General features: G+C 34.9%; 1 protein-coding gene across 7 annotated transcripts in view; it reads right to left on the bottom strand.

Moving 5' to 3' along the window:
- NETO1 (neuropilin and tolloid like 1) overlaps positions 1–20692 on the bottom strand; it is a 79031-nt gene that overhangs the window by 40678 nt on the left and 17661 nt on the right. For 6 of the 7 annotated variants that reach the window (XR_009116024.1, XR_009116023.1, XR_009116021.1 and 3 more), the window contains exons 5-6: positions 4764–4805; positions 4523–4650 (exon numbers count right to left, since the gene is read on the bottom strand). Coding sequence is in view for 2 of the 7 variants with exons in the window: in XM_058045616.1 (XP_057901599.1) it covers positions 4523–4650; positions 4764–4805 (170 nt within the window). In the remaining 5 variants the exon portion in view is untranslated. Of the gene's footprint in view, positions 1–4522; positions 4682–4763; positions 4806–20692 lie in introns of those variants that run through there. The other variant, XM_058018260.1, reaches the window with a different exon arrangement.

Raw genomic sequence — 20692 nt, 5'->3', positions numbered from 1 at the left:
TTATTTCCACTAGACTAGATTAAAATTAATTCCTGTTTTGGTGCTGTTTCCTGAGGTGCCCAGAGCATCTGATAATAAATGGTGTTTCTTATAGCACTGCTTACTGGTTTGGTTTTTTTCCCAACATAAGAATATCATATTTGTAAATATTTTATTACTCTTACTATCACGTTCTGCTGTGTTATTTTTTCTACAGAGCCTCTCAAAAAACAGGCATGACACAAAGGTACCTTGCTGGGAAAGTTGCCCACCAAAGAAAGCACAAACATGGTTCTGTCTTCCTGGGGGCTTTGTCAAACTATGCTGACCCATCCAACATAGAAAAACACTTGTTGAAAAACACAGTGTTGAAAAACACTATCCTCCAATACTTCACCCTTAACAGAAAGCAAGAATTTCTTATTTTCTAGTCCTAAATACAAAATCTTTGTGTATCCACGTCTTGCAGAGAATGATGTCCCAAAAATTTTTCAAATCACTGCGCAATAACCTTATAGACTTCCTTCTTTGGGCTTTGTTCTACGCTAACAAATTTTCAGATCAGGAAATCCCTCCAGAACTTTGTTGTTCTGGACGGGTTAGCACTTTCAGTCAGCAGCTCTCTTCTTAATTTTCCATTCTTGCTCTGAATATTAATTGCCGTCACATTCAACATGAAGTGCAGAACCGTAGTGTTATTCCACTCAAAACTCACAGCTATCTTACTCAGCAGGAACTGACTTTGAATGATTACAAGAAACACAGAATTTACAACTAGTCACTTTCTCTATATAAGACTCTAGCTCTGCATGTAAGTTGTGTTCAGACTGCCTTCTGCACTTAAGAGAATGTTTGGTTTCTTCATGCATTTCAGATTTATTTTTCTGTGTGTGTGTGTGTGTGTGTGTGATATAAGGTAATTAATGGTGTCTCTATTTTAAGTGTGTGCAACAAATTTTTTGCTCTCTGTCCCATTCCAGACCACTGAGGATAGAAGCATTTGACCCAGACTGCCAGTTTGAAGCTCAAGCTTAGAGACCTCAAGTACACACTTCCTGGCTGATCTCATTGCTCATATATTGAGCTCAGACTTGGCTGGAATCTGGAATTGGAAACCAAGGGAAGCACTTGCATCTTGCTTCTGCAGACAGTTTAGACTGGATGAGCTTACGCCAAATGAAATTGCAAGCAACTCACATTCTGGCACAGTTTAATTAAGAAACTGAAGATGAAAAAATCCAACACAAATTCTCTCCGAGAAACTCTTGCCTTTTAGGCATAATTCCCAGTAACAAACTGTGCAGCCCAGGGTACAGGAACATGTGGGTTTAAAGACGTCTGCGTAGTTCTCACTGTTCTTAGCAGGAGAGCTTGTTTTCATAGGTGCAAACTGACATAAATTAAAATGATGTCATTAAGTCACTGTACTGAATATGTCATTGATTCAAGGTTAGGTAGGGACAAAGGAAGCTGACTGTAAAGAATGGACAGCAGATTCCAATTCAATTGAATCAGACCCATAAATAATCTTATCATAAACCTGACTTCATACAAAGTTCTTAAAAATTTATCCACCTGTCCCTCCTTCCTTAATATCTGCATATTTTTCAACTTGTCCCATTGTGATGAAACCATAACTGGGTGTGTATGTATACATGTATATACTTTTCTATGTGTACATAAATATATCTGTTTGAAAAACCACTGGACTTACCCCCCAAAGATGGATCTAGCCTTGAAAAAACTTTTTTTTTTTTCCCTAGCTTGCTGTGAAACATTTCAACTCCACGTTAGGAAATACTGATTTATATACTTTTATATTGCTCAATCTCTCCAAGCAGGTAATTCTGTAAGATGGGAACAGCAGGATCCATCAAGAGATGACCCAGTCCAGCCCTCTGCCTAAAGGGAGGATTATTAATGTTTCTCTCATTTTCACAGGTCGTTATCCAACCTGCACTTTCAGACCACTAACAATGCCAGTGAACCAATCAGCCCTCCCTGATGTTTGAATTTTCTTCTTTCGTATTTAACCTGAAACTTTCTTCCAGAGTGTGGGGCCCTGAGTTATCCTACAGACATGGGCATCACAGCATTTCCTTTTCCTTGTAAGAGCCTGTTATTGCATTATATTAGTCTCATTCACATAATTTTCTAGATGAGATTAAATAACATTCAGTATTACTTCCTTTTTCTAAAACTTCCTTGTTACTCTCCATTCCAGGTGCCCTTCAGCTAGGATATGCTCTTTGGAATGCAACAAAATTAAATGTAGATATGGAAGTTTATGAAGAATTATTGAACTTTATTTTTAGCCCTCTACTAAGAGTAGTAGTTTCGTATTCTTCTGATACACAATGTATTTTCAGTTACATAAATACCTTGTTTGGAGTTTTATTTTAGAATTGAAATATGGATAAATACTACAGGTAAGTAAAATTGTGATTTTTAGCAGGGCTATGAATCATATAGAACTTCAGAGTAAGACCAAGTAAGAACATCACATTTACATTATATGATCAACCATAACCATAGGGAAATGGAAATGCTATTGGCTTAATTAACTGTGCTGATTCTAACAATAATTCTCTGTTTGTCTGCTTTCCTTCTACTAATACCTAAATGCATCATAGAATAGTTTAAATTTGAAGGGATGTATAAAAGTCAAATGGTCCAACTTCCCTGTCATAAGCAAGGATGTTTTCAACTAAATCCAGTTGCTCAGAACCCCATCCAACCTGGCCTTGAATGTTTCCAGGGATGGTCATCGACCAACTCTCAGAGCAATATGATCCAGCATTTCAGAAACTTCAGTGTAAAAATATCATCCTCATATCTAATCCAAATGTCCCCTTTTCTAGGTTAAAGCACCTTGTCTTACCACTGCTGTTAAAATACTCGTCCCCTTTTTCCTTAAAGGCTCCCCCTTAGTACTGGAAGGCTGATATAAGGTCTTCCCAGTCTTCTCTTCTCTGGACAGAACAAACTTTCATGTCTTAGCTTTTCCTCACTGGAGAGACTCTCCATTCCTCTGACTATTTTTGTGGTTCTCCTCTGGAGACATTGGCCAAGAGGTCAATTTTTGTGCTGAGGACCCCAGAGCTGGATGCAGCACTGCAGGCGGGGTCTCACCAGGGCGGAGCAGCAGAATCTCCTCCCTCACCCTGCTGGTGACATTGCTTTTGATGCAGCCCAGGACACAAATGGCTTTCTGGGCTGGATGTGCACATTTCTGGGGCATGTTCAGCCTCTTATCCACCAGAATCCCCAAAACCTTATCGGCAGAGCTGCCCTCCATCTGTTCTTCCTGAAGTTTGTATCGATACTGGGATTTGCGCTGAATGAATATAAACTGCCTATAACACATGGAATAATCATTCATCAGTCCAATAATTCCATATCACTACTTAGTGCAGCAAAATGGGAAGCTCATCTACTTAATTGAAAACGTCTATCAATATTAATTTTATCCAAAAGTAAAAAAAAAAGTGTTATAAGATGAAAGTATATTCTGGAAATAATTTATCTGTAGTCTTTATGAGCCAACTCTTTTCCTACACTTTCCCAATACAAAAGTGCTGATACTAATGATTTTTTCTCTTCTGAAAATCTTTCCTGAAGAGAACCCTTCAACATTCATCCATGTGACATTCTGATGATGAAACAATTACATATTCAGTACAGTCTCCTCAATGAGGTTATACAAAAAAAGCCCTTATCAGTTTAAAGGCAGCAGAGAGTAGTGCATATATAAATCCTACTTTCTAAAACCTTTCCTGTCCAATAAAATACATCTAGAAAAAGTATACTGTGGGGTGTCTTTTACGCAGTGAATGCAAGTAGGTGGGAGGCATAAAGCTGTTCCTGTTGCAAAGAGGGGAGAAGTGGTAGTGTAGCCAGCAATAATTAATGCATATCATAACTGATAAGTTATGGATAACAGAGAAAATCAAGGAGAATCCAAGCAAAGTATTTTTGAATTCATTGCAGCCCTCTCATGTTTCTTACAAAGCCCTGGCTTGCTGACTGTGGAGGAAAAGAAATGAGAATACTCTTTTTGTCTGTGTCTCTAAACCAAAGGAAATAAAGTCTTCATACGGAGGAACAGTAATTTACTTTAGGTCCATTTTCACAGTTCCCAGATGAGAAACAATGATGACCTCAGGGAGCCAGCAGTGCCCCCTTAGTTGTCTCTATGTTAGGTGTTTGAAACATAATGAAAATTAAAATTATAAGATTACATCCCACTTTAAAACACATATTGATTCTTTAAAAATATGAGCAAAATTAAAGATGAATTTAAGAAAATTACTTATGGCACAAAAAACACATTAGTATTGCCTAAATCATCATTTATGAAGAAAGGTGGTTATTTTGGCTGAGATGACAAATTACCCTTCCACAGGAGAAGGAAAAAAATAGTTTACAGTTCAAGCTGTAAAGTTATTAAACAAGATCTGACTGTACTAAGAAATGCACAATATATTAGAAAAGGCAATTTCTTAAATTAAATGGCAAATCAGCAAGTGGATGAAGGACTGACCTTGGATCGAGGTGGTGCTCGGATGTACCATTTACAGTCTACTGCCTCAGTTTCAGAAGCTTTTCCTTCTTTAACAATTTGTACAGATTCCACAATTCCTTCAGGTCCTCCCATCTCAAACTCACAAACTGAATAACAAAACACCAGAAAAAATGAAACCTGAACAGCAAACAAAAATGTTTTCTACAGCAGAGTATAAAGGCCTCCAAGTTAGAAAAAACCCCAAAAACAACATACCAACCTGGCAAGGGCTTCAAAACGCCAAGGTCCTTAAAATCTGGATCTTAAAAATAGAGAAAGACAAAATTAGTTTTGTTCAATATCTAGGATGTTATGCTAATATGTTCAAATTTTATAATGCGCTTTAGTTATATAATTATACATATACTTCTTGGAAATGGGAACTGTTTCAAAACTATGGCAACACAATAATTATTAGTGCAGAAATTATTGATACCATCATACCAAGTCATTTTTTTCTGTTATGAAATCCTGCTTTTTTCTGTCTCTCTCTTTCAGAAGGGTACAAAAATATTTCTGCATACATTAGCAAGTGAGAACACCACATAGCTAACCACATGACATTTTAATACATCAGCGTAGTGAAAGAAGATATATTTACAGATCCATTCAGAATATTTTTGCCTATTTTGCATTTTGAAAAATAACACTCAACTTAATTGGAGAAATCCAAACTTAATTCTGTGTTTATGAGTACTTTGCCATCCCTACTGACCAAACGGAGACACTTTTTTTTTGTCAGAAGCATCCTTTTGGTCTTTTTGGAAAAAAATACCATAAGAATTACCGTTAGAAGTCATTGCAGGGACAAGTTAATAAGTCTAATATGTGTGCTATTTTCCATCAGATAAACATGATTATATTTACTATCTGAGAGGGCTTGTATCATGCCTTTAGTGTCGGGTGTAATACAGAGATGAAATGAGCTGGTCTTAGATGGATGTGCTTCAATAGACGACCATCCACATAGAAATCATCATTTCACAAAATTTGGCTCAGTTTGAAGATACTGCCCAGAACCAGAAATATGGGAGGCTAAAGCAACTCAAAAAGTGATGTCTTAAAATAGACTGGTCTTATCTCAGAAATTTTTATCACTTGCACTGCTTTTCTACCTAAAATTAATGCTGTGCACTGTTTTTCTCATTTACATATGAAACTGATGTTGTTTCAGAACTGGGTCAGTGTAGAAAGAATTATAAATACAAAAAATGAAGAGAAGCTTTGGAAGAAGGAGATGTGTCAAATGAAAAAAATTAAACTCACAATCAAGACACAAAAACTGCTCTTTCCCTCTAGCCTTAGTCAATTAGGAACAGTAAGAATCATAACCAGATAATATAACAAAGTAGTTCAGTACTATATAAGCAAGATCAGCCATTTTAACCTGAACAGTCAAAATGTGTTGACTTCAAAATCTGGAGTTGTAAGATCACTTTTTATATTGCCCCTCTATAACTAGGCTGCTGTTCTTCCCAAATTTCTTTTACAGTTGCACAACATAAATCATGAGTAAATACTAGTGAGCTTACAGGACTCTAAATCTAGCTGAGTAGGCAATTATTATTAATTGTTGCATATTTTTAGAGATCAGTAGATAGATATGATTATCAGCAACACTAAAGGTAATCAAATAATTCAGCTCATGTACTGAGGATGCTGATATCTAGCTCTGAAAGTGAGATACTGAAAGGAAATCTACTTTTACTTATGGTTTGAATTACCATCCTGATATCTCATGTAACGATTGCATTTCTTCCTTTTACTGAGTTTGCAAGGATTACTCTGATTTACTGAGAACACTCCACCACATTAGTAAAGTACATATGAGGAAAGAAAGCAAAAACTGTCTTGCCAGAATTTTCCCCATATGAGAGTTTTCATATAAAACAATGTTAGTAGCAAGAATCCAGGCTGAAGTACAATCTAGACCATATAATTTGACCCACAAAACAGCTCTGAAAGTATGTTATCCTTTAACAATTCAGTAACATTGGAACAACACAAACAGAAATGCACAATCTGTTAACATTCTAGAAATATGATAGACCTACTCAGTTTTAAAAAATAAATTTTTGCAAGTTCTCAACTTTCAAGAGTTTCAAGACTGAAAGGGAAATAAAATGTATGAAATCTGAGGTGATAACCATTAAATATTGCTATTATACCAATACTACTATAAAAAAAAAAAATCTGTAAATAAGGTATTATCACACATGCTTAAAATTCACCCATATTTGAGCATATTTAACTAGCAAATATTTGCTTTTTAAATAGTGTCCCATTAAATGGATTAGATTTTAGAAGCTCGTCTGTATGTAATTCAATCAAATTGTTATTCTCAGTTTTGCTGGGTAAAACATTAATGTTATATAAACACTGACTGGCCAGATTTTCCAATAGATCAAAATCATGTTCCTGTGAGGAAAACACCCAAGACTGGAAAACTTTTCTGTGAAAAATAAGATGTATCACCTATAAGTAGGGAAAAAAAAAAAAAAAAACAGAGGCAAAATAAGAAGGAATATGGAGCTGCTAGAGACAATCCAACAGAGGGTCATGAATTTTTTTAAGGGATATATAAGGAGAGGCTGATAGAGTTGGGATAGTTCAGTCTGGAGGAGGGAAGGATCAGAGGTGACCCCACCAATGTGTACAAAAACCTAACGGAGGGGCGCAAAGAGAATGAAGTCTGGCTCTTTTCAGTGGTTTGCAGTGACAGAACAAGATGCAATGAGCACACATTGAATCAGAGGAGGTTCCATCTGAGTATCAGGAAACACTTCTCCAGTATGAGGTGACTCAGGACTACCAACGTAGCCAAGAGGCTGTAGAGTCTCTATGCTTGGAGATATTCAAGGATATTCAAGGATATTCATTGCTGTCTAGACACAATCCTAGGCAAACATCTTGAGGTGACCCTGCTCGAAAAGGGGGTTGGACAAGTCAACCTCCAGAGATACCTTCTGAGACCAACCATTTTCTGATCCTCTGATTTTGTAATAACTAAACAATAGACTTGGATAATAGTGAAATAGCCAATCAAAATCTAGACCTGTTCTCTGAGGTAGCAGCAGAAGTTAGTCAAGTCTCCATCACAATGCAGACTTGGTTTTGCGGAATTTGCTCTGAATTGCAGGAACACATACAGGCCTGGTTTCAAAAAGCTCCACTAGGTCTGCCTGGGAGGCTAACAAGACTTCAGATGCTAGCTTTGGAATCTATACTTTCCATGTAAACCATTCTACATATCTTTATTTGTCATTTCACTGTTTCTATGCAGGAAGTCTGGCTCTTCTAAGCATCTGGCAAACATAGACTTTAAACAGAAAAACAGGAGGCCAATTGTAAGGAGTTAGGGTACCTGGTTGCTCAAAAATCTTATGAAATGAAGAAAATTGTAAAGTAGAAAGGCATTGCACATCAACTGGATTAAGTCTTCAAAAAGTATGTAAATATTTACAAGTACACTGCAGCATCTTATGGGATTGCCCAGCTGAGGCATATCCACACAGAAATACATTTACCTACCCATGCATGCCTCATTCCATGTCACTTACACAGAAAGTGAAATTGTTTAAAATAATATTACTTGAATAAATTCTGTAAGACATAGGAGAAATGCATAAAGTTCAAACTAATTACTAGCAACATGATGTTCTGCTGGTAAGTATTATTGCAAATCAATTTTAAAAGATCATATGTCAAATTAAAAATCCCACACTTACATAAAGATCATTCAACTTGTCTTCAAAGAGAGATGGCACAATGCTTTTAAAAGTAATGTTGTAATACAGAAAAATAAAAGTATTTTTACTGTTAAAAAGACAAAATTTCCAAGTACATCTCTCACATTTTATCTTTCCTTAGCTTTTCATATAAAATTCATCTGGGCACTTCATACCCAGCAAACTTCAAACCTGCTGCTTTCACTGGTAAAAAATAATAGATATCTCACTCTGGAAGTCAAAAGATACGAGTCAAAATTTTAATATCTCTTTTAAAATATGGAAGATTGAGTTCATGTGTTCCTGATCATATCTGGGCTACAGTACACTTAATTACATAATTTTATTTTTTAATATCTGAAGTGAAATACATACAGTAAAGAACATGAGCAATTGCTGTATACTTAAAAGTCAAGAGGAATGAAGTGTGCAATACAAAATTCTGGTGCTGAATAACTTTTGAAGTATTTTTCTTTTTTCTTCCATAAATGAGATGTGGAGGAATTATTTGAACGATTTGAATAAACCATACACTATAAAGTGTTGGTGTTTGAAACCTAAGGGGGTTTTTACCATTTGTGAATACAAAAACCTCCTTTTAAATGGATACATACAGAAAGTAATCACAATAGTTTGAAGCCATATTTCCTCATCAGAAGTAGGGAAAGTATCCACTTTTATTCAATGATCAGACAGTTGTAGATGTATCTTTTCACTTCTCTGTCTCTGACTAGAAATAGGCATTCAACTCCTATCCATCAATATTTAAGTAATTTTAACACTTGCACATGGGTTTTTTTTCAGATAACTTATTAGAGACCTGATTTGGCATGTAAATACTCATAGAAAAGTAAAGAGAATTGCACTGTACAGCAAGCCACTAGTTATTTATCTGTAAGTTTACTAAGTCAAGTTCTTTTACAATGATTTCTGGGAGCCTAAACCAGCCTTGTACTCTGGGGGCTTGAGGCATAGTTCTGTATAAAAGCAGAGCTTGCACAGCTCAGTACAGTAAAGTATGATTATTCTAAGTTATTTTATGTCATTGCCTCATAGTATTTGATGATAGAGTAAAATTAATGGAAGAAGATGGACAAAAGATTTTAAAAGCATAAAAATCTTCTCAAAGAATTACAAATATAATTGTAAAATAGAAAATCATTTCTGTACGCAAATATTTTTTTGTGCGGTGTTCAAAGGAAACAGCTATTCTGCTGGGGAGAGTAAAGAAAAAGTGGCAAGAAAAAGAAAAGAAGTTAAATTGCTATGCAAACCCTCACACACTATTTCTTATTAGCCTAAAATGAAATTTATTCTGATGGCTCCTTTCATATCTGTAGTCTTCTTGAAACTTCCATATATACTTCTAGATTTGTACTAATGATACCACAAGGTGTTCAAAGAAAGCCTCTAGTTTTCTAGACACTGTAAAAAATTCTGTAGTAATTATAGCTGGCAATATTATGTGCTGTATTTGCTTTCTATTTTCTATGTTTTCTTTTTGAGGACAATATTGTGATCAATTGCAGCTCTTTTGAAAAATACATATTTGAACTTAAAATAATGCTTCTCAAATTTTTTTCCCTTATTAACATAGTCATGAAAGAGCAGAAAGCTGATAAGTGCAAATGTAGCAATGAATATAACTCCCGCTACTTCACCTTGATCATCTACCTGTCATTAAATCAGCAAAAAGTTATATGAAGGCAAAAATTGTTAACGTAACACAAATTATTATCCAAAAGTTTGATTTATACAATACTTTATTTTTTTTCATTTGTCACTTTACTACTCTCAGCTCATACCTACAAAGTATTTTTTTAGTGTAATTAATATATATATAGTGATTTGTAAACTAACTGTATTGCTATGGTGACCTCAGTAAAATGAGATATACTGCAAGCATTAGCAGTAGTTGGACATTTGTATGCCAAAATTAGGTGTTTCTTTGTTTTGCTGCAATCTATTTAGAAATAAAAAAAAAAAAAAAAAAAAAAAAAAAACAGAAAAAAAAGAAAAACAAAAAAGAAAAAGAAACCAAAAAAAAAAAGGGAAAACAAAATCCATGTCTTTGAGTAACTTATTGCTAAGATTAGTCAAACTGAGCAGACAAGAAGCACCTGAATAAATTCCACTGGAACAGAGCACATGATAACAGAAGTTGCAGTTATTTCTGTTTTAATGCACACAATGGGAGGTTTTGAGATTTTAGCCTGATTGTCTCCGTTGCCTATTCCGCAAACCCTTTAAAAAGTAGGGCCTTGCTCCCATGTAAATTTTGTTATGGATGGGAGCCCTGTCGGAAAGCAAAAGGTCCATGACATTCCAGGTCTCATCCTCAAAGGGTGTTTCAACCCTTTGATATGTGCTCCTAAATCCCAGAAGTGAGAAGTGCTTTTTTGGAACTGTCCTAGTGAAAAAGGAGAGCAAGAATTGGCAACATCATACTCAGGCTGATGAGTGGAAAGAGGAAATCCTGGAGCCTTGCTATGTGTGAGATTATTTTTATTATGTTCAATATTTACACAAGCAGCTGAGCACTCCTTTTAGGCATTATATTCCCTTTATGCAGCACACTCTGTGTGGAAATGCAGGGAAAAAATGTTGCCATGATGAATATTTCAAGGGCTGCATATACCTTCACCTGCTGGTTGCCCAAAAATATTGAAACAAGACTGAACGAGCTCAGGAGTGCACTTTATCTGAGTAATGCAGCCTTGCTGTGACAGTGCAGCTGACTTGACCGCCAGGACTGACTATCAGTCAAGGGCAGCACCTTGTCTGTGTCTCCCCAAGATAATATCCTGGAGGCTTCCTGTAATTGACTAATGGCCTCTTAACTGGACTAGGAAGAGAGATGTGCAAGGCTATAGTGGTTTTCCTGAATAATGTTAAATTCTGAGTATTCCTAGTCATGCAATTTCAGCAGGATAATACCAAAGGCTCAGGATTTGTCTCATCATTTTTTAATAGATGACTCCCGGCCCAGTCCAAGGAAATAACACTTTAAGTTCATGTCAGATGACTAGAGGAAAAAATGAGCCCAAATGTTTAGCCACAACTGAGTACCAGGCATTACTTCTACAGACTGAACCTATTTACACCTGGTTATTTCTTGCTACCACTGAGTGCAGAATCTGCACATCCTTTTCAGGATATTTGTGCTGTACCAGTCTGCTGGGTGGATTTCTCAGGACAAAAGGATCTTATGAGAATAACTTTGTGATTTAAAATAGCCTTTGTTGTTTTCATAGGAGAAATGTTTTCTCCTAGTTTTATCTCAGTACATTTAACAGAATGAATGCATTCACTGTAGTGTTCTTTTGAATAGTTACATCTTTTAGACCTCTTACAGTTAACAGAATATACTACTTGTGCTGCTTCAAGCAGCACTCTATAACCTGTTGTTCACTGCACATTGTGGCACCTACTAATATTCTCCTGCTGTAGCTGGCCATGCCAGTGATGGCATCTTTTTGAAGATAACTGCCTCTCACATGAGAAACTCAAATATCTCCTATAGTTTCCATGTGTAATAACTCATTTTCCACTTTAACAACAAAATTCTTCCACTGCCTCCATTTCTTTTTCTCTTACAGACAAGCAAAGCACCAAAGGTGATCTTTTGCTAAAGCAAAGCAATGTGTCAGAGAGCCCCAAAGAGAGCTGAATTGGGTTTGTAAAAACAACTGCTTGCTTAATTGTCTCACCATATATCAGAAGGAGATGAAACAGGCAAAATGATACAGAAAATAGGATTCTTAAAGTAGAAAAAAGTGAAATAGCCATAGACTGAAAAAACCCCATTCATTAGTTTATTGTGCAACTGCTAGATTTTTGCAAGTTGTTGAATGAATTATATTCTACTACTCTCCTGTAACAAAGTCATTTTATGATTCAAAAAGTCAATGTCACAGGATGCTTTTAAAATGTATTCTGTATCCAGGGTAGAAATCTTTAGGATCAAAGGGAAAAAATCTAGGTTTTCATCCCCACTGGAACCTGAATGTTCTCTTTCTAAAGGAAAAAATTAGAATGAAAAAGTAGCATATATCAAAGGAAAAGTGAAATTCATTTTTTAAACCCAATTGTCACCTCCAATTGTAATTATATATGCCCATCACAGACACTTTGAGTGAACAAGAAGGGGAATTGTAAAAGCCACACAGCTCAGTGAGTTGCTGAGAAAGGCATATTCACACCAAGTCCCAAAAACAACTGTGCAAAAAGTAAGTTTTCTGTGCTGTCATTTTAGGATTCATAGCAGTATAAATTTCAGTGACACCAGACCTTTCCTTCTTCGTCTGCTACTCTTAGGAGATTTTCTGGCTAGAAACTGCCCTTTTAGGGAACACTGAGCTGTTGACCTCAGCAGTTTCCCCAAATGTACAGAATGAGATGTGTTTTTAAGAACTTTAGCTGCAGAATATATTGGGGAGGATCTTTGGAGACATTCTAACACTTTTGCTTCATCTTTTTAACTGCGTAGGGCATCAGCTCTCTCTGAGGAAATGTTTCAGAAAGAACATAGCTCTGTGTTAACTGTGAATTCCCTACATAATTACCCACTTACGTTACCCACAAACATGAATTTTACATTTTATTATACAAGGTAGCATTCAGATATTAAAAGGATATAAATAATACATTGGATTTAAGTAATAATCATTCCCTTTTTTCCATTATTGTGCAATTCAGCTTCCCCGAGATTATGGGAGGAAAAAATTTAGATAATTTTTGGTTAATCTAGACTTTACAGCCAGGTTTTTTTGTCTTACAGTTAATTTTGTTCCTGTTGGTTATAACTTCATGAGAGTGACATTCAATTTTATTCAAATTGATAGTTTTTCTCCAATTTCATGCAATTAAAAGTGCCAGAGAAAGTTCAAACCACACTTAATTCCTTATACTGATCTAGAGTTGACATAAACTGTTAGGAACAAGACAGAGGTAATATGTGACTTCTATTATTTTGATGAGAAAAGTCCTACTGTATGCTTTACCATGTAAACCAAACACAATTCAGACCAACTCTAGTCCCAAACTTTTTCATTGAAATTAATAACTAAAGTCTGTTTGGCATAAACAACACTAACATATCTTTCACTGCATGCCTGTAGGAAAAATTAAACAGGAAAATAAATTCTAAACCAGGGGATATTGTCTTCAATCTTTTTTACTTTTTCTTTTAACAACATTCTTCCAGTGGATCCTCAGTTCTCTCTAAGTAACATTTATGCCACATGGTCTGTGTTCACAAAATGACCCCGAAGTGGTTTGTCAAGAACATCAAAAACAAGTGAGTCTGTGGGTAAGTAGAGATTTGGAACCTAGAATTTGAGCAGAGTTACATGCATGTCTATAAAACTCTTTTGCCTCTGACTTTTCCTTACCCCAGAAACTCCAGATTCTGCTATCCCTATACAGTGACTATATTAAGTATAGATTAGTAAATTTTAAATTCTATTATCATAAATTTAGATTTAAGGCTTAAAAATTATTGTTTACATGGAATTTAACTGATTTACATTTTTTCCTTCTCTGATCAATATCTACTGGTCTGAAAAAGTAATTTTCTTTTCACTGGATTGCTCCATAATTTTAATATTGATTCTAAAAGAAGCCAATTTAGGCCCACAATCTGAGCTGAATTTAGCTGATTGAGTCCTACACTAACTGACTGGTTCAGCCTAATACATAGAATAAATAGTGATCTTCTGCATCACATTAATGAAAAAGGCTTTGTGATTCATTGAATCACAATTTCGAAAGGCAGTGCTCATAAGTCCTTATGTCCGCTTTACACAATACCCAGTATTGCTACGTAAGTGGCTGAAGAGACAGGGAAAAGAACAGCAAAGTGGTGCTGATTAGAGATTGTCTAGTTCTACCATTGATGTGGTAATGTTTAGAAGGAATGAGGTCTCAGGGGAGTTCTGACTTGCAGCAGAACAGGTCAAAGCATGATGGCCAGTCACAGCTCTCAGGGTTGTTAAGCAGGGGTCAGCCGCTTACCCAACAAGTAGACAATAATTAAATTTCATTTGACCAGATCAAGTTTTTGACTGCCAAACAGCAGGATTTTTCCTAGCTCGATTTAAAAGACTCATTTAAAGTTCTAGAGATAAAAAAAAAGTAAAATATAAATTAAATCTTTCATTTAAAAGTACTTGGTAAGTCGTTGCTCTATATTTGTATTGAAATATCACTAATATGCAATATTCTAGAATGCAAATAACTGTTTTATTGCTAAAAATGATTTGTGTAGAGGATGCACATAAAATTACGGAGATCCAAACTACTACATCTGATTTTTAAAACTGTAGGCCAGTATTGTTAAAAAATATATATATATAAAATCATTTTGTAGAATTTCAGTATGGAATTCATAGTTAGTAGCAGTTAAGAACATATTGTCTAAACCTCATAATGAAATCAACATTTAGGAATAAAATATTTTTAGGAAGTATTTTTCTTCATTCTCTTTTAATATTAGTTTCACATAGACTTGAGAAATGAGCTACAGGAAAAGGAAAGAAAGGGAAAAAAAACCCAAAAGGAAACAAGAGGAGTATAATGCAATCTTTTGTTAACCCACATACTGCAACCAGCAGATTTGATAACATTGTCTCTTGAGCTTCAACTATCAGATAACATCTGGCAAATGATGTATGTAAGTCCTGTTACACAACATCTTCTGGCTTCTCAGTGTCATCCAGGGGACTGATGTGTGACTGGAATAACACATTTCACACTGCCTGCTTCTATCATGCTAGCACAAAATTTTAACAATGGATGTGTCACAAAAATGAGCTTATTTATTTATGAATTCTCAAAAAATATTTTGCAATTCCCTTTTTATCATCTTATTCATGACTCAAGCAAACTTTCTTAACAGAAATTGCTGGATATTACATAGACTTTTGACATCCAAGTATTCAAATAAACTTTTTGCATCTCTTAATTTGTAGTGACCTCTGTAGCAATACTTTGGAAGTGTTAATCAAAAGTATTTGCTTACTTATTTTCATAATTTTACAATTAATTTATTCCTTTCAATGGCATCATCAATTGTTTGGCAAATCTCATCACCCTATATATTAAAAGACAAAAATTAATTGAAAATGCATTGTACAATGCGTATTCCAAAATATTTTTTTCTTTTTTTTTTTGTCATTGAAGTTAAAACCTCCTCTACAAACCTCTTTGAGGAAACCACAATGTCGGGCATTCATCTCCCAAGTGAATTGCAGACTATGCTGTGATCATGTAAGCAATTTTAAAATATTTAAAAAATGCATTTGAAATAATCAAGAAGGTTTTTCAGAGAAAGAATAATAGCGTTATTATTATATAATAATATAATTTTCTCTTTCATAAAACTATCCAGAAGTACTGCTCCATTTTTATTTTAAAAAGACCCTCTGACAGTGGGTGCATGAACAAAAGTTGTAGTGGGAATGTGGTAAAAAATGCACTGGAAATTTATTTTATGTTTCAAATTTTAAATCCAAGGAATGGAACCAGTACTCACTGCAAATGATTGCAGAACTTGTATAACTTCATTTTACAACTTATAAATCTGACTGACCAACTGAGTTTAACCAAAAAAGCTTATGTGAATTATGTTCTAAGCAGAAGATGACTGAAGAAAATAATTTCATTTCAGACAATTCCAGGGTAGCTTTTTTAGGGACAAGGGTATCTAGAGGATAGTACAGGAAGACAGAAAAATCATTAATCATGGTTTTCCAATTCCAACAAAAGCTCAGCTTACTGTAACATAATATTTAAAAATAAAAACAAAACAAAAATCAAACAACTGAATGAGTAAGTTGAACCTATTTAAGGCTATATTAGTTTGATACTGATCAAATGGAGAAATGCTGAATTGATATAGATCTACCACATAATTTGTGTGAAGGTAGATAACTAGTTTTAATTCAGTAAAAGAGTTAAAAAACTGGTAGTTTTGCTCTCCAAAACTAACAGATATTAATTTTTACTTAGTTCCCTAGACAGAAAGGTAGAGGACAGTCTTTAAACATGCTTACTTTTAAGTAAGAACCCAAGCCTAGAGATTGCCTGGATTTAGGCACATACTTATATGCAGGCTCCCTGAAATTCTTTGCTAAATTGAGACTAGATTTAGTGGCTTGTCAGTGCAGCATTTGAGTATAGTAAGCTTAAGCAACTGTTCTTTGGAATTATCCTTGGGCATATCAGAAAGTAATTTCAGAGATTTTTGATGGATTACAGTGTTAAATTATGGTAGCTGTTATTTTTATTTGGCCTGAGGACCTTTATGACATGCACAGGTTTTGCAGAGAAAAAAATCAGGACACCTAGCATTTGGATTTGTCACAACAACAACAACAACAACAACAACAGCAACAACAAAAACCAAAACAAAAACCAAAACAAAAAAGTGCAAATTGAAAATATGTACACATTAAACATCAATTGAACAAAAGAATTATTTGTTGACTTTCTCAAACAAAAGACTAAGTATATCTCTATCCAATGTGAATTAATAGTATAAGAAAAAAAAAAATCTTTCTTAATCTATTCAGTATTCACGTATATTAAACAACATCCACAATGAGCAGGTGACTCTTGCATGAACCCAACTACAGGGAAAATTGAATCCTTTTAAAATATGACTTTAAAAAAATCAGCTCCTCACTACCTCAACTTGTCATGTTCATTTTTAGGACAGCACACCTTGTTGTACAGATGTTATTGATAGGAGGTTTGTTTGTATCTCCTCAGTGTATGTATAGGATAAAAGTATATATGGTGAAAGGAAGTTTGTCAGAAGATTCAGATAGACTATAATTGTACAGAAAGAGAGGAAAAGTAAAAAAAAAGGAGGAAAAAACAAATCCGACTAAGTCAGGATGTTCATAAGCTTGATTCACAGTCTGGATTTTCCAGGAGTTTTGTGTCTAGCAATAGATATATTGACCAGATTTAATCAAAGAGATGACACCTACTTCTCACAGAATCATTGCATGATCTGTTTCACACATGCAAAAGACTTTACATGATAATATTTCCCTACCCCATGACAGCAGTATGATACTAAAAATTAGAGGCTCTTCAATATCTTAGCACACAGTAGGGGAAAAAGAGAAGATGGATCAGAGGCATAGATGCTCTAATGGGCAACGTAAGTTTATTTGTAAAATCTTAGAAACAAAATTTGTGTCAAAGTTGAATGAAGCATGATCTTATTTTTAGATCTGACCACCAAAGAAGCTCAAATGTGATATCTGAAATAAATATATTACACAGCCTGCATTACTCAACAAGACAGTAAACAAATCAAGGTCTCAGCCATCAATATGGAAAAAGATATATTAAGATGACAACAAACACCTACTAGAACTACAAATATGCAAATATTCAATGGCATTCACCTCAGTACTAGTAGGCAAAAAAGATTCTCTGGATTGTCCTCTTTACAAAAATATGAGTACTACCCTTGGAAAATGAACCAATACTAGACAATAGATGAGTGCACTTAACAAATGGTGACAGAGGATTTGCTTATCTGACACATTTCGTCGTTTACTAAACATTGCATACCGCCAAAACATTCAGTTCTAGAAACAGAAACACGACTCAGTTTTGCAAAGACTTAAGTTTGCAAAGCTACTAAATATGGGGCAAGAAGCCTGTTTATTAGCTACAGGGAACTGAGTGACTTCTAACAGCAGTTTGTGTATATTTCTTTAAGGAGAATTAGCTAGAAGGACTATACAAACAGTAAAAAAATCTGTTAAGAAAAGGTAAATATCTCAATAAAGATCACTGTTTATTGCTGCTAGAATTGAAAAATGCTCCATTAAATAAATTAGACAATAGATAGAACAATCTACAATCACAGTTGCTCAAACCTATGCAAAAAAATGACTGGAAAGAAATTATATAAACATGGGTTTTACCTAATAAATACTGACAGCTAAAGAATCAAACCTGTCACAACTGAATGGCCATACTAAAAAATAGTTTTTCTGCCCCAACAGATGGGGCGCGTTCAGATTGATTAGACAAAAACACTGGGGCAATTGCTAAGATTTATTGGCTATAGCAGTAATATCTCATAAACCTGTAGATATAATGCATAAAGATGAAATTTGAACAAATTAGGAAAAGTATTAATGTAGAAAAAACTTCCTTAAATGTCAGCAGAATGTGTCCAGGTATCCACATTTCCAAGGTCCCTAAGAGAAACTATTACAGACAACAGAGTTGCCAGGAGGACACCACAATACAACCACCCTAGAGTGCATCCCAACATGAGCTATTAGAAAATCTGCCAGATGAGAAAATCAGATGACCTGGAAAACCTTGAAGAGTAATCAAAAACTCCTTATTCATTACATATGAGACAAGAAGTTTCCAATTTTTCCCCTGAAGAAGTGTGTGCTATAATGTTTGAAAGAGAACTACCACGTAACACAACAACAGGCTTTGGAGGTGCTGAGTGTGGGTAGTGAAAATTTTCATTGTAAATAAGTTGGTTTTAAACACTTGTGGAAGGCGACTACCCAGGTTTTCTGTTCAACACAAATTCCATATTATCCTCTCTGATCTGCCATTTCCAAGTGCTTCACCAACATTACAGAGAAATCAAGAATTAATAGGGAAAACAAATTTCCAGGGCCCACTGGTTATTTCCTCTTTTTATAAGTGTTTAAAGCAAAGGGTAGTCACTTTATATCAGACCTAAGGTTAAGCTAACTCAGCATAGTATTTACATAAAGTCACAAGTTTATCCTTAGGGAAAAGAGGATAAGAAAAAGACCACATTTAAGGAAAATCCTCTGCTGCTTCTAAGATTTAGATTTAATTGTTTTGTAACAAGTAATAATATAAACTATTTATTGAATGACAACAGTATTATAAAAATGCAGCCTACTCTAAAAATGTTAGTTTTCTATGACTAATTTTTAATGTACATCTGAGCTTCCTAAAGATCCCTCACAGGTACTCCAAACACACTGATGTCTTGTCAGAGAAACGAGGCTTCTCTGAAAAGAATATTTATCATTGCAACATCATAATCACCATTATTGGGGAGGTCACCTACAAATGAAGAAAGGTGTTTCCTGTGGAGGTGGAATGGATTTATTTGTACCTGTACTGCTGTAGAATATCCTAGTAAACCTTCTCTAGAAGTCCATGTCCAGTTTACTATGGAATGAATACAGGGAAGGCATTTTTGTAGAGAACAGAGTGCACTGATGGCAGGGGAAGCAGTAAGTGTCCCTAGTTAAATTGGCATTTTTCTTTACTCCAGTGCTAGAAATGCTTGAAACTGTTTCTTATATTTCTCTTGCTTTTGTTTTAACATCAAAGTTCAACAGTGTAGGGATTTAAGTGTTCAACTTCCTTCTGTTGGTAATATGAAACTCCCAGCATGCAGAGATTTCTAAACTAGGAAGTTCTGTATTTGTCTTTTGGGTATTGTTGAAAGAAACATATAAGTATGTGATGGCAAGAAATATTACGGGATCTAAGAACACCATGAGACATTTTGGATACTCATTTGCTCCACAAAAGGAATTATTTTCCACTCAAAATTTAATAGAAACCTGTGATCATGATTTTCAATGTAATGCATCATCCTACTTGAGAGAAATTCCCTTTCCCAAGACCAGATGCCCTAATGCCTTGTAAACAGCAATGAAGTGCCTGACTCTTACAAAGTGCACTTGTAGAAACACAATAAAAGTTCATAACACCAGGAAGCTGCATATTGCAATTTGAAGTGCTGGGAAGTTATATCTCAATAAATAAAACAGATTCATACTTTCCAGGCTTTTTTGACATCATGTGGTTCTGTCTCAGAAATTTAAATGAAGTTGTAATGAGTCATTTCTCATCTTCCAAACCAACTCTGAATCCAAAAGAAGAACATTGTCTGGTTTAAAGTTACATGGCTCTGGCATTGTTTGTTCGTTCTCAAAAAGTTTAACTGGATTTCAAGTTGCTAAAAAGTGATCGTCATTGCTGGTACAAAATTAGAAGCAATCAGAACAGGTTCAGAAGTGTAAACAAAAAAGCATAAATGACCTAGCTCACATGGATATTCAGCTATTCCAGATGTCTGGGAAATATCCCTTGCAATTCAAGGCAGAAGATGGATGTTAGATGGCAAAATAATTTGATAATATTTTAGCTAAGTTTTTTTTAGAATTGTGATTGAATTTAATAAATTCTCATTAAATTTTTCATGAGTTCTAAAATATACAAATTCCCCAACTAGGAGGAATTTGGGTTGTTTTTTATTTTTTTCCCTCAAGATAGCTGACATAATTATTCTATTACTCTGACATTCACTGCTATGGGAATGTAAAATTACTTTTACTCCAGTTAGAAAGTGTTTCATATTCCATTTTTTGGGACACAA

Source organism: Melospiza georgiana, chromosome 1 (assembly GCF_028018845.1).
Source record: "Melospiza georgiana isolate bMelGeo1 chromosome 1, bMelGeo1.pri, whole genome shotgun sequence".
Taxonomy (NCBI): Eukaryota; Metazoa; Chordata; class Aves; order Passeriformes; family Passerellidae; genus Melospiza; species Melospiza georgiana.
Note: the sequence above shows the minus strand (reverse complement) of the source record. Positions and strands in the feature narration are given on the sequence as shown.